Genomic DNA, 13,047 nt, shown 5'->3' with positions numbered 1-13,047 from the left:
TTGCAGCACGAGTCAGCAAATTCTTCTCCAAGAGTTCTCTGGAAGAATCCTTAAAAACGTATGGACCAGCATTTAACAGCGCCGCTAATGCCGAAGAACAGTTGCGATGAAGCCCAAACCCATTCCCACCCACAATTCCTCCCTCCCACCTACCTACAAAAAAAGCAAGCAAGCAAGCATCCATAATCAACATTTGAATTTTCTTTATATAGCGTCCCAACAGTTAAACACAGTTTGGTTATTTACATACAGAATGGTATACTGTACTTATAAGCCCTCAAAAAAAGTGGAATGCAAAACAATTTAAAATACCTAAAATTTGAGTAACATCAAATTCTTGTGAAAACGTATTAATATTGTGCAATATTCATCTGCCTTTAAGGAAAAAAATGTGGCAGTCATCCCTGCAATTGGTTTAGTTTGAGAAATTGAATGTCTAATTAAAAAAATACAACAGTTGACATCCATTTTATTCATTTTATAAACAAACAAAAAACGTTGACATTTCACACGATTCGTTGGTGTCATCGCTTCTCTCAACGAAACAATTCTGCTTTTAAAATGGCAAGTCCCGAAAAAAAGAAAAGAAAAAAGGCAAAGCTTCATATATTACAAAATCAGCAGCTGAAATCGCTCTAAACAAACCAAAAAAGCAAAATGGAAAAGGTTGCAGTTATTGTCGATTTTATTCATTTATAGTACTTTGAGTTAAAAATGGCATAGTCCTCTCCGAATAAGTCAGTCGGAAACCAGGCCGAAGACTTGTGGATTTATGTGGGTGTGTGTTAATGTGTCTGAATATGCTTGTGTACCAAGGGGGTGTGGTTTAATCCCAGTGTAGGGCAACTCGAGACACCGCAATGAGCAAGATCTGCCTCAAAAAGTCTCAAACTCTAGGAAAATTACAGGTGGAGGGTGGGGAGGGTCAAGGGACAAAAATGGCACACACCCCCTCCCCAGGCCAGGCATCTTGTTGGGAGAATGGGGTGGGGGAGGGGTCGGGTGTAGATCCCTGCTGCGGCCGCAGTGGAGTGCTAGAGTTGTCCATCGCCCCATCAGTGTGTGTGGTATCCTGCAGTGCCCATGCTGGGCTGGTTGGCTAGCACGGTTCCATTGACTCCCTGCGCAGGCTCCACCACGCCTCCGTTACTCACGGCACTCACACCAGTCCACCCAGCGCCAGCCTGTAAGTGACTACAAGACAAAGTAGCTGATAGTTGGTGGAAGAGAAGAGAGCAATTATATAATATTGGGTCTTTATACCAGAATTTTTTTTTTATTTTAGGATGGTGGCCCCTCATATTGATCATATTTAAGAGTTTGTGAAATGATAAAAGCCCTGCTTTGGACTACCATTGGTTCCTTTTTGACTCCATGCCCTCCGTTTTCCAACACAACATTCGAAGATGATTTGTGGTATTTCTGCTGTAATTGACAAAGCTGCATATTTTCAGACTTTATTAACATAAACTGGGAGTATTGACAAATGGAACCACGATTTATTTTGTAATTCCAGAAGTTTTTCAGTATAATTAAATTAAAACGCAAATCCAGGCTAGATTAACATTTTAGCAGCAATAACCAAACAGAAACAGCTCTGTATAAACATGTGTTATTAAATGTGATCTGCATTCGTTATAAGCATAAGACAACTTCAAACTTAAGCAATCAAAGGCAGCAGTTATAACCCTTAAAAGGAACATGCCACAATTTTTTTTTAAATCGCCTCATTTTCACAGTTAAACAGTTGAGATTTACCGTTTTCGAATTCCTTCAGCCGATCTCCGGGTCTGGCGGTAGCACTTTTAGCATAGCTTAGCTCTCTGTTCAAGCAAGTTGTTACATTGGTTATGTTGACGGAATTTAGCCTATTTTCAGGCGCTGCGTAATATCATTGCGCCTGCTGCACCATGGTATGGCAGAAAAGTTCCTTGATTATTACGCAGGAATGAGAGTATAGTTCCTAGCCATATCGGCCTAGAAAAATCGCAACTTTTCATTTTCCGTCATTCTTAGTACACAATCGAACAACAGAAGAGTCAAGCTTTAAATAGGAAAAATATCGAAACTTTGGTCTTTTTTTTTTGAGCAAGATGCTAACGGTCTAATCAAATTCAATGATCTATGCTAAGCTATGCTAAAAGTGCTGCCGCCAGACTCAGAGATTGGCTGAATGATTAGAAAATGGTAAATCTCAACTGTTTAACTCTAGGGGAGTTCTTAGCCCCCAAACACAATGTAGACTGCACCACAAAGTAGTTCAGCTCAAATATTAATTTGACTAGAAATTGCTTTATGTGTAAAAACAACAACAAAAAAAACAAAACCTGAATAGTCCACTAAGCGTGGAGTTTTATATCGACAGCGCCAGGATTTTTGACAGTGCTAGCAACTTATTAGTTTATCATCTTGTTTAAGTCGTTTAAAATTATTTATATTAAGGGTATTACATACTCCGCAAGAACAGAGAAAAAAAGTTCTCGCAGCTTATTCTCAACACATCATCTGGAGCAGAACTTTTTTCTTGTGGGTATTTGAGAACTATTGTGTGATTGGTCAGAAATTAAAGTGGGCGGGGTTAACATGGAGAAACTGCTTTTCTCGTGAAGTATGGAATGTCCTGGCCAGAATTTATGTTCTTCTTGTTCTTGCCAGCTCAAGAAAACAACTGATTGCTTTCTTCTTGCGGAGTATGTACCAAGCTTTACAAGAAAGTAGGTAAACGGTATATGAAATGACATTATTGGACACGCACGACCGGCAAACATGAAATCCTTGATATATCCAGTTTGTCGCTGTCATAGTTTGAAAACAAGGATTTGAAGTTTGTCGGTCGAGCGTGTCCAGTAATGCCATTTTATACACCGTTTACCTACTTTCTTGTAATTTCCACCAAGTGAAACTTTTCATTTTGATTATTTATATATAGTATGTAAAAAAAAAGAAAGTGTTATGTACTCAATCTCATCTTTAAAATAGTGTAATATCACATATATTAGCTTTATTTCAGCCACCATGATCTCCAAGATATCGGCAATCGGAAAAGTTCATTCAAGTCAACCACTAATTATATTCATTATAGAAGTGTCCACAACTTTAGGGTATTGATTTTCATGAATTTTCCAGTCATGGCTTTATTTCCAGGTTTTCCTGTTATGATGGTGCTACTGCATTATTATTTTTTATTTTTGTATTGCCATATCAGCATCTGTGGCTATTTTCAAGACAAGATCAATATAGTAAATATTTAAGCAAAATTAACAGTTGTAGCAATAAAATGTATAAAAAAAATATAAAATAAAAAAAAAAACATCTCATAAATAACAATTACATATAATTTTTCATTTCAATATTTGATGGTTTTTTTTTTTTTAGAGGATTACCTAACAGCATTACATCTCATTAAATCTTAATTAAACCAGTGCGTTACACTAGAAACAGCCTTTTACAATATAAAGCAAAATGGAGGAATAACGATCTGTAGACTTACTTGAAGCCCTGTTGGTTCCAGGGCTGTCCGTACACGTTGTAAGTAGGTACCTGCCAGCCGTTTGGGACATACTGACTTATTTGTTGTGCATTGCCGTACCACTGTCCCCACTGGCCGTATGGCTGCGCGGCGAAACCAACTTTGTTCTGCTTTAAGATCAGAAAAATACAGAGCATAAATCCCTTGCCCAAGATTTACTTATAATTGTACGTTTATGGTCTATGTTTGCAACAATACTTGACAAGCAGCAATTCCACTTTACCACTTTTTACATTTTGCTGTAACATTACAGGGAATGAAAACATACTACTGCTCACCTGGGGTACCTGCACCTGCTGCATGGGGCTCACCATGTCTGTGGTCTCTTTACCCCAGTAACATTTCACTAGGTGACCTTCTAGGGATGTGCCATTAACGGACACTATCGCATGAGCTGCACTTTCATGAGAGTTGAACCTACAGAGATTAAGAAGAGTTACGTCAGCCTCTGCCGTTCGGACATGTGACCACCACATTTCATTTGAATAACACAAACATACCGGATGAACGAGTAGCCTTTGTCTGGGAACACTCGAATTTCCATTATTTGGCCAAAAGGGGAAAACGTCTGTCTCATGAGTTGTTCTACAGCAAAAAGCGAAGAACAGCACATTAGAAAAAATTATTTCCATTAGAACGAGCTTGAATTCAAAAGGGTTACACAGACTGCACTGCACAATAAAGGTCCAAACAAGCACTCACCTGTAAGGCCTGTGGTGACTCCTCCACAATAGACAGTGCAGTTGCTGGGGCTGGACTGGTTCACTACCTCATCAAACGACAAGTGCTTGGTGTTTGCTGTGAAATTGATTTTTTTTTTTTAAATACAGATGAACTACAAACTGTCTTTAAATTTGAAGTTATTCAAAGATAAGGTCCATTTTGCTGTAGGCATCTATTATACACCCTTGTGTATCAAGACACATTGCATCAGGATTGACAATGACAAACACGTTCTTACAAGTCCCACCACTAACGCTAAACACCGAGTGACATGTTTTGACATGCCATATTATAACCGAATGAGATTTGACTGTGGATGATTAAGCAAACACTTTGTGTGAAAACATCTAATATAACTAGGGTTGGGTATAATTTGGGTTGTTTACGATACCGGTGCCAAACCGATACTTTTAAAAAGAGAGCCACAAAACGATGGTGTATTAATTTAAAGAATGGCTTTTTTTAATTCTTTAAATTGAACAATTTATTAAAAAAGTTTAAAGTATACTTAAATATAAATAGATACCAAACAATTTACATAAAGCTGCAGTGCGTAACTTTTGGTGCTCTAGCGGTTAATAAACAGAACTGCATGCGTCTTGCGGAAGATTATTGCAGCCAGAGCTACTTCTCTCCATTTATGTCTATGTCGAGTCACGCAGGGACTGTGCTCCTCCGCAGCGGTTCCTACTAGCCTACAAATCTAGACGCACCCTAGCGGCAGAACACTTATTTTGCCACGAGTGTAGTCTAGCAACTCTCGGTAGACCTGAGAGCAGGAAAAAAAACTCTGGTCAGGCCAATCACAGCGTGTGTAGAGTCGGTGGGCGGGCTTAACATAATGACGGCACGTCAAGCTGACGAACAGCGGTCTTTTGAATCGGCTTTGGCCACGACTCTGGAAGACTTGGAGTTAAGCTTTTCTTTGAGAAATGAACAAAGAACGGCACTGAAGTCATTCTTAAGAAAAGATGATCTGTTCGAAGTTTTGTCTACCGGATATCAACTAACGTTAGCTCGGCTTCACCTTCTTTGCTCTGGTTGGTTGTGGCGCTCATGGCACTATCCAATTGTGTGCAGAGGGAATTTGAAAGACAACCGTTTATCCCGCCCCTCGGATTGAGCCCTGTCAATGGTGAGTTTCCAGACCCAACATCTTGATGTGGGTCTGGCTTGTCAGCCTAGGTTCCTACCAGTCCGGCCTGAAATAGTCCCAATATAAACACTTATTATAAGTGTACCATTAATGATTCGGGGTAAGACAAAAACAGTTTGGAAAATGGATTCATGTTGTACATTCTCATTATATAATTTTTTTGTAAATCTTGAACAGGGCCTAATTTCACACTAATTTGCTATGCTACAAACCAGCGTCAAGGTTCAGCATTATTTTGCAGAAATATAACCATATTCTCGGGCTAAATATTTCAGGACGCTTCGCCTGATTGTTTCCATGGTGACGTGTCATGCTTCTCACGTGACACCGCAGCCTCAATAGTGCTGTATGACAGTTTTTATTCGCTTTTATTTCGTTCTACCTTTTTTACTCAAAATATTCACAAACTTGTTACTATGTCATGAACTCTCTGATTTTGAATGCGTGTTAGTTGATCTATAATGGGCGCCGCCATATTAGTTTGCGCTGCAATTCGGAGAATCGGATCTGTCGGATTTACATCACGTAAATTCATCCACATCTCATGAAATACATGAAAGTAAGTGACTGGTGAACTGGGAGAACCATAGAGTTAACTATATACTGTGTATCTGATATAAATAAAGCCCAATTTATACTTGTGTGTTGTGTACGCCGTTGGCTGAGTGTTGCAGGTGTAGCCTACGATGTACCCTGACGTGCACCTCTCCAAAAATGTAACGACGCGTCAATTCTATGCGGACCGCAAGCGCTGTGATTGGTCCCCCAGAACCCCTCCCTCAGGGGTATCATGCTCCCTCTGCATGTTTAACTGCACATCGATGCGGACAAGGACGCAGAAGTATAAATGAAAAGCAACGCGTAGCCCACGACACAGAAGTATAAATCAGCCTTAAGACCCATATTAGCACCGGGTTTCGGTACCCAACCCTAAATATAACAAAGTCATGCGGACCATTTTATGGTCCTCGTCTCATTATTAGGGCGGAGCGGCCCAAGCCGCCATAGTGAAAAAAGCACTCTAGATGTTCATACATGTTTGTAACTAGGGGTGCACCGAAATTTCGGCCGCCGAAAATGGCATTATCGGTTTCGGGCCGAAATAAAAAAAAAACAACCGAAAACGTAAACCGAAAATGAATGTCACCCACCCCTCCCATCCGTGCACAAGCGCTTGTTTACACTTTCGCCTGGCTCCGCAGCGTGAGCCTCCCATGACTGCACGCGCTCCTTCCCAAACAGACGAGACGTTTATACTCGACGCGGTCGCCGTTGTGCTATTAAGCATCACTGACGGTCGAGCCGTTATCACGCGACGCGTCTGCCTTTCAAAGATTAAGCATGTCAGCGGTATGAGAACAAATAGACACGTATCCAGCTGAACTACCCATTGACAGAAGCGACAATCCCCTTGACTACTGGCACGCGAACGAAGGCCGCTTTCCATTGCTTGCGCGGATTGCACACAGGTTATTTATCTGCCCCAAGCACCAGCACAAACAGTGCACACAGACTATTCAGTGCAGCATCTCATGTTCTTAATGAGAACCATTCTGTGATTTTCTGTGCAGTTATTCAGATAATTGTGGATCTTTTTTTGCACAACTGTTAAAAAACTATTTTATTTGATGGAACATAAAACTTGAAGAATAATATTATTTGGTATTATTATTTATATTTATTGTAAAAAATATAAATATTTTAGGTTTTGTTATGCAACTTAATAAAAGTTTGATTATTTTATTGGTTTGTGATTTTTCTCTTTTCATTTCAGATCCATTAAATTCAAGCAATATATATAACATTTTTGAATACTTTTTTAAAAGAAGCCATTTTCGGCTTCAGTTTCGGTTTTCGGCCAAGTGCATCCTAAATTTTCGGTTTCGGCCCAGAATTTTCATTTCGGTGCATCACTATTTGTAACAACAAGGGTTAACGTAAATGACAGTATTTTCATGTTTGACAGAACAAACTTTTTTGCACGAGTTGGGATCTGCAAATGCATTTGAAAACTCACTTTCATAGGTGGCTTTTGGCGCCGGGGGTTTTCTTGTAGCCCAGTTAGTCCTGATCTGCCTGCCGCCCAACCACTGACCTCCCATCTGCTGAATGGCATTCTCTGCATCCTGTCAACAACCAGTGCAACAAGAACATCAGCACAGCAGAAGCTTCTGAGATTAGCATTCAAATGCAGATGTTCCACACCCGGGTTCTGCTTAGTTAAAAACCTGTATTTCCTGATGTTGAGATTGTGACTCACCCATTTGTTGAAGAATGAAACAAAACCATAGCCTTTTGACTTCCCCGTCGCCATGTCTTTCACTACACGTGCGTCTCTGAGAAAAGAGAAAAAGAATCTAAAATTCCAATGTGCCATTTTAACAGGAAAACATGACATTGTGACAATGAAATGCTTGAGATTGAATGATTTAAAACATTCAGCGAATGTTGAAATGTGCAAAACAAAACACTGCTGGCTACCAGAAAACTGCTCATTACAAAAGAACACCATCTTAAGCATTCATAAGAAAAATAAAATATTTCTTAGAAAAATATTTCTGACAGTGCCAGAAAATCATTTCCGTTTTACACTACACAATTTAACAAAGCAAATGAGATATTTGCATATTTAATAAAATGGCACAACTGAGTTATAAAACCAAAAAGACTGTTTTTGTATTATCCATATATGATTCCATATGATATGAGCCGTGTATAAGGCAAAACAGTTAAAGGCATTACATGACCTTACACGTCACTGGCTTTATTAGTGTACAACTGTTTAAACAGACTCAATGACTCCGTAGTAGTTGAATGCAACTCACTGGGGGTGGGAAAAAAATGGGATTCAAAATGCATCATGTCACTTACGATATCCTCCCAAAGGGTGCAAAGGCAGCTCTGATATCATCAGTGGTGATTTCTGGACTGAGGTCTCCAACAAAGACGTGGAAGTGATCTTAAGAGCACCAGACAAGAGTTACTTGGATTAATACCTCATTTGTAATAATCCAGACATTTAGTGGGTATAAATTATTGCCAGATCGATGAATGGGCCAGGTCTATTTAATCAAGATATCGGGCCTTCTTTAGACATTAAGGAACATGAAAAGCAACTCACTGCTTGTGTCTTTTTTCTGGCTGCTTGGTGATGTAGCCCAGTTGACCTTTACCTCCTAGGAGAAGGAAAAAGATTGAAAGGTTAGAAATGATACAGACATGCTCAAGTCGCTGCTCTCTACTTATCTGGCAATAAATCACTCTCCTTAACACAATGGAGGTCTGAATGTACAGCAGAGAGGAGGGAGACCTGACGATACTTAATTCACACTTCACTGTCCTAGTGAGAACTTATTTGAATAGGCAAAAAAAAAATCTTGGTAGTAAAAAGGTCCAAATAACAAGGGACTTACAAAACAAGTGAAATTACCAACTTGTATTACTCCTCAAATGGTCCTTCATTACCTGTTGAGGATAAAATATTTTGTACTGAGCAGGCATAAGATGCTTAAATTGCCTCTAATGTATAATCTGGAGGAAATAGACTTGTCTATTCAAATGCTAGATATTTGAAGGGATAATATTGAATATACACTGCTGGTCGAAAGTTTGGAGTGAATAACTTTTTTGAAGAAATTAATACTTTATTCAGCTATTTACATTAAATTGACCAAAAGTGACAAGAATTTTACAAAAGAGTCCCATTTCAAATTAATATGGGACCCTGGACCACAAAACCAGTCATATAGGGGAAATTTTTTGAAATTGAGATTTATACATCTGAAAGCTAAATAAATAACCTTTCCCATTGATGTATGGTTTGTTAGGGTAGGAGATACATTTAAAAATCTGGAATACGAGGGTGCAAAAATCTAAATATTGAGAAAAATCACCTTTAAAGTTGTCCAAATGAAGCAATGCATATTACTACTACATTTGATATATTTACGGTAGGAAATTTACTAAATATCTTCATGGAACATGATCTTCACTTAATATCCTAATGATTTTTGGCATTAAAAACTAAATTGTTCATTTTGACCCATACAATGTATTTTTGGCTATTGCCACAAATATACCCGTGCGACTTGTTTTGTGGTCCAGGGTCACATTGTTCTTTGGAACTTTCTAATCAAATAATACTGAAATAAATTGATGTTTAACAAAAATATCACAATCGGCATATTGGAATTATTTCTGAAGGATCATGTGACACTGAAGACTGAAGTAAAGATGCTGAAAATTCAGCTTTGCTGTCACAGGAATTAATTACATTTAAAAATATATTAAAATTGTAATATTACTTAATGTTTTTACTGTATTTTTTTAACAAAAGCAGCATTGGTAAGCACAAGATGCTGGTCAAACACATTAAATCTTACCAACCCCAAACTTTTGAATGGTAGTGTATACGATGAAGCATCTAGAAGCATAAAATTAAAAAGCTTTAGAGGTGAAATTACTATGAGAGAATGTGGGTGATGTTAAAGTCTTTTTTTCATAATGTTGACTTATGTACAATAAAAAAGTGGTAATGGTTGGAGCGGTACATCAATTCGACATTGGATTTCGTGCCTGTGCTTTAGCATTAAATTCACATTTCAAGGAGGCGCTTCATCTAACAATGGAAATACAAAAGCATGGGTCAGCCATGCTGGAGCTTTTCATGAATGATGTAGCATTGTCACCAATCATTATTTTGGCAAATCGGAGTAAACTATAATGAGATTTATGAAAAAAGTGAACAAAAGTCAAAATCTCCCTCTCAGTTCACATTGCACATCCAGTATACAGGCTAATGTTGAATTCTACTTCTCAAAGTTTGCAGAAAATCTAAACTGGTCCACCCTCCCGTCCCAGCCCAACTCACCCTGTAGATACGATAGCTTACCTTACCCATTATTTTACGCCCATTCATGGCTGCGAGTGAGGCCGCTGCGTGCCTATGCTCGAAGAACTCCACAAAGCAGTATGGATCGTTACCTGCCGTCTGAAGGGAAATGAGTGAGATTAGACTACAGCAACTTATTTAATAAACGCCTTCACAAGAGACGTGTAATATCTTTTACAACACATTGAGATGCTGATGTGAACGATTTTTTAGCGGCGTCTTGCACTTGAATGATGATATACACAGAATTTTCAAAATATCTATATAAAAGTCTTGGCGAGTATTCATGTAAATATAGTCGGTTATGTCTTAAAGGGATAGTTCACCCAAAAATTAAAATTAGCCCATGATTTACTCACCCTCAAGTCATCCTAGGTGTATATGACATTCTTCTTTCAGAATAATAAAATCGGAGTTATATTACAAAAGTCCAGGCAAATCCAAGCATTAGAATTGGATTCATAGTTGATGAGTCCATAAAAAGTGCATCAAATAACGTGCTCCACGCGGCACTGGGGTGTTAATAAAGGCCTTCTGAAGCAAATCGATGCGTTTGTGTAAGAAAAATATCCATATTTTAAACTTTGTCAAGTAAACTTTTGGCCGACCAACACTTTTCCACAGAAGGCGGTCTGCCGAAAGTTTACTTGATAAAGTTTTAAATATGAATATTTTTCTTACACAAGCGTGTCGATTCACTTCAGAAGGTCTTTATTAACACCCCAGAGCCCCGTGGAGCACGTTATTTTATGGGCAGATGCACTTTTTATGGACTTCAAAAACAGAGCAACTATGAATGCTTGGATGGGCCTGGACTTTTGTAATATAACTCCGATTTTATTCGTCTGAAAGAAGAATGTCATATACACCTAGGATGACTTGAAGGTGAGTAAATGATAATTTTCATTTTTGTGTGAACTATCCCTTTAAGTGAATGCAAGCAGTTTTACATCCATGCATTAGGTCTTAATATAAAAATCCTGCTGCTTTCTGCATCATAAATGTTATTCAAACAACAAAAGAAAAGAGGGAATCAATCACTAGTGATTTATACATTTGATAATTCAATTACTGTATTTCTTGAATGCTTGTGTTAAATAGAAGTATATTGTGGTTGTTAATACAGTAATTATTATTAATAAATTGGAGGAAAAGACGCATTGCGATGTATCAAGAATAGATTTATAATAAAATGGTTACCCTCTGAATCATAATCGAATCATGCGGCAAGTGAAGATTCACATCTCTACTACTATCGAGATGCTTATGAAAAACAAGAAAAAAAACAAGTTACTGGTGCAAGAAATAATAAATTTAAAAAATCAATGCTAAACATGTACATTTAAAAATATCCATACATCTAAATGCTAAAAGACGGCATTAACACACAACTTGCTGTATGAGCAAATGATATACTCACATCCACAATCATTTTACAGCTCTTACAGGGGCCAATTTGACCAAAGAGCTGCATAATAAGGGCCTCAGTCACATCCCGTGACAGGTTTCCAACATACCTGCAAAAAAGGGGGAAAATAAGAACATAACAATGAGCTACCTGTTGAAAAAAGAAGATACATTTATTTAAATGTATAATTTGATACAGTAATTTCAGGGGTCCATGTGTGCCATCCTCAAGTACTTGAGTTACGATGATCCAACTAATCTACATTACAAAGGAATTAGGTAGGCATGAGGACCCACGGGCCGTTACTTAACCTTAAAAACCCTTATTAGTCATCCAGCAATGAGCTGCTTATTATTGTGTATACAGGTTTGAAACAAAGAGATGACAAAACTGAGCAAGCACGAGAGAGCGCACGACCAGCAACAAAAGCTCTCGCGCTGTCGGATACGAGGGACGAAAAGCCAGATATGACCAAAATATGCACAATTTTAACATTTATAATCCGTATGTACACTGGCTGCGTGTCAATTGTATAAGCATGCAGCATGTATAGAAGTAAAGATTTACAAATACGTCAGTAAATACACTAGACGGGTTCTTTGTCTAGCAACTCGGTAACGACAATGAGCTTCAGTAAGTACAAGGCAACTTCACACACTCAAACACAGACAGCAGTGTGTGAGAGCGGCCCGACTGTGGCCTCAACAGGCCTGCTGCAATTATCTAAATTAAACTCAATAACTAGCACATGGTGTTCGAAATGCTTTGAAATCACACGGCTGCCCTGTGCCTACCGGTCTTGAGCGCTAAATATAAAGCGAATCTCTTTTTGCAGCAATCAAAGCTTTTGTTTGGGGCACATAACGTGTAACGTTACACGTCTTCTTTGTGGTTGTGTTTCCCTTAGCATCACACTCAAGACTGTTATGAGCTAGAAATGACTTAAACGAAATGGCAAAACGGAAAGAACTTTATAAAAACCTATGGCACGAATGACTTGGTCTGAAATGAAGTTGTCTCCCTAACGTGTTGGCGTACAATACCAATATACGTACAGGGTCTTGGGCTGCTCGTCGTCCATCATATTTTCCCGATCGAATTAAGACAACGAACCCTGAGAGAAAATCCTCGTGTAGATTTGAGATGATCTCGAGTTCCGCCTATGTCTCGCTCTTTCCAGTGTTGTTACCCTCTCTGTTCTCCGCCAAACCTGTTATAATGAGAGTAAATGTGAAATGCCGCCTCGGCTGACTCCAGTTATGAACAATGGAAAGGCGACATAAGATGGCGGAGGAACCGGACCGGAAATGCATGAGCGCATGCGCGTACGAACTACAAAG

At 38.7% G+C, this 13,047-nt stretch overlaps 1 protein-coding gene across 2 annotated transcripts; it reads right to left on the bottom strand.

Annotated features, from left to right (window-relative positions):
- Nucleotides 1-452: 452 nt before the first annotated feature.
- Nucleotides 453-13,002, bottom strand: tia1 (TIA1 cytotoxic granule-associated RNA binding protein). 2 transcript variants are annotated; one of them, XM_079815598.1, is made up of 13 exons: nt 12,763-13,002; nt 11,720-11,816; nt 11,500-11,562; nt 10,300-10,398; nt 8,530-8,584; nt 8,280-8,367; nt 7,669-7,744; nt 7,426-7,534; nt 4,232-4,327; nt 4,030-4,114; nt 3,808-3,946; nt 3,491-3,639; nt 453-1,194 (listed from the first exon to the last, which is right to left on the bottom strand). In XM_079815598.1, exons 1-13 carry the CDS (start codon nt 12,789-12,791, stop codon nt 1,056-1,058), a joined length of 1,224 nt encoding a protein of 407 aa, XP_079671724.1. In that variant the 5' UTR covers nt 12,792-13,002; the 3' UTR covers nt 453-1,055. The 2 variants fall into 2 exon arrangements, with proteins under 2 accessions (XP_079671724.1, XP_079671725.1); XM_079815599.1 differs by lacking the exon at nt 11,500-11,562 and having other exon boundaries at nt 12,763-12,993.
- Between the last annotated feature and the right edge of the window lie 45 nt (nt 13,003-13,047).

This window comes from Gobio gobio (genome assembly GCF_949357685.1).
Source record: "Gobio gobio genome assembly, chromosome: 4".
In the NCBI taxonomy this organism is placed as follows: domain Eukaryota; kingdom Metazoa; phylum Chordata; class Actinopteri; order Cypriniformes; family Gobionidae; genus Gobio; species Gobio gobio.
Note: the sequence above shows the minus strand (reverse complement) of the source record. Positions and strands in the feature narration are given on the sequence as shown.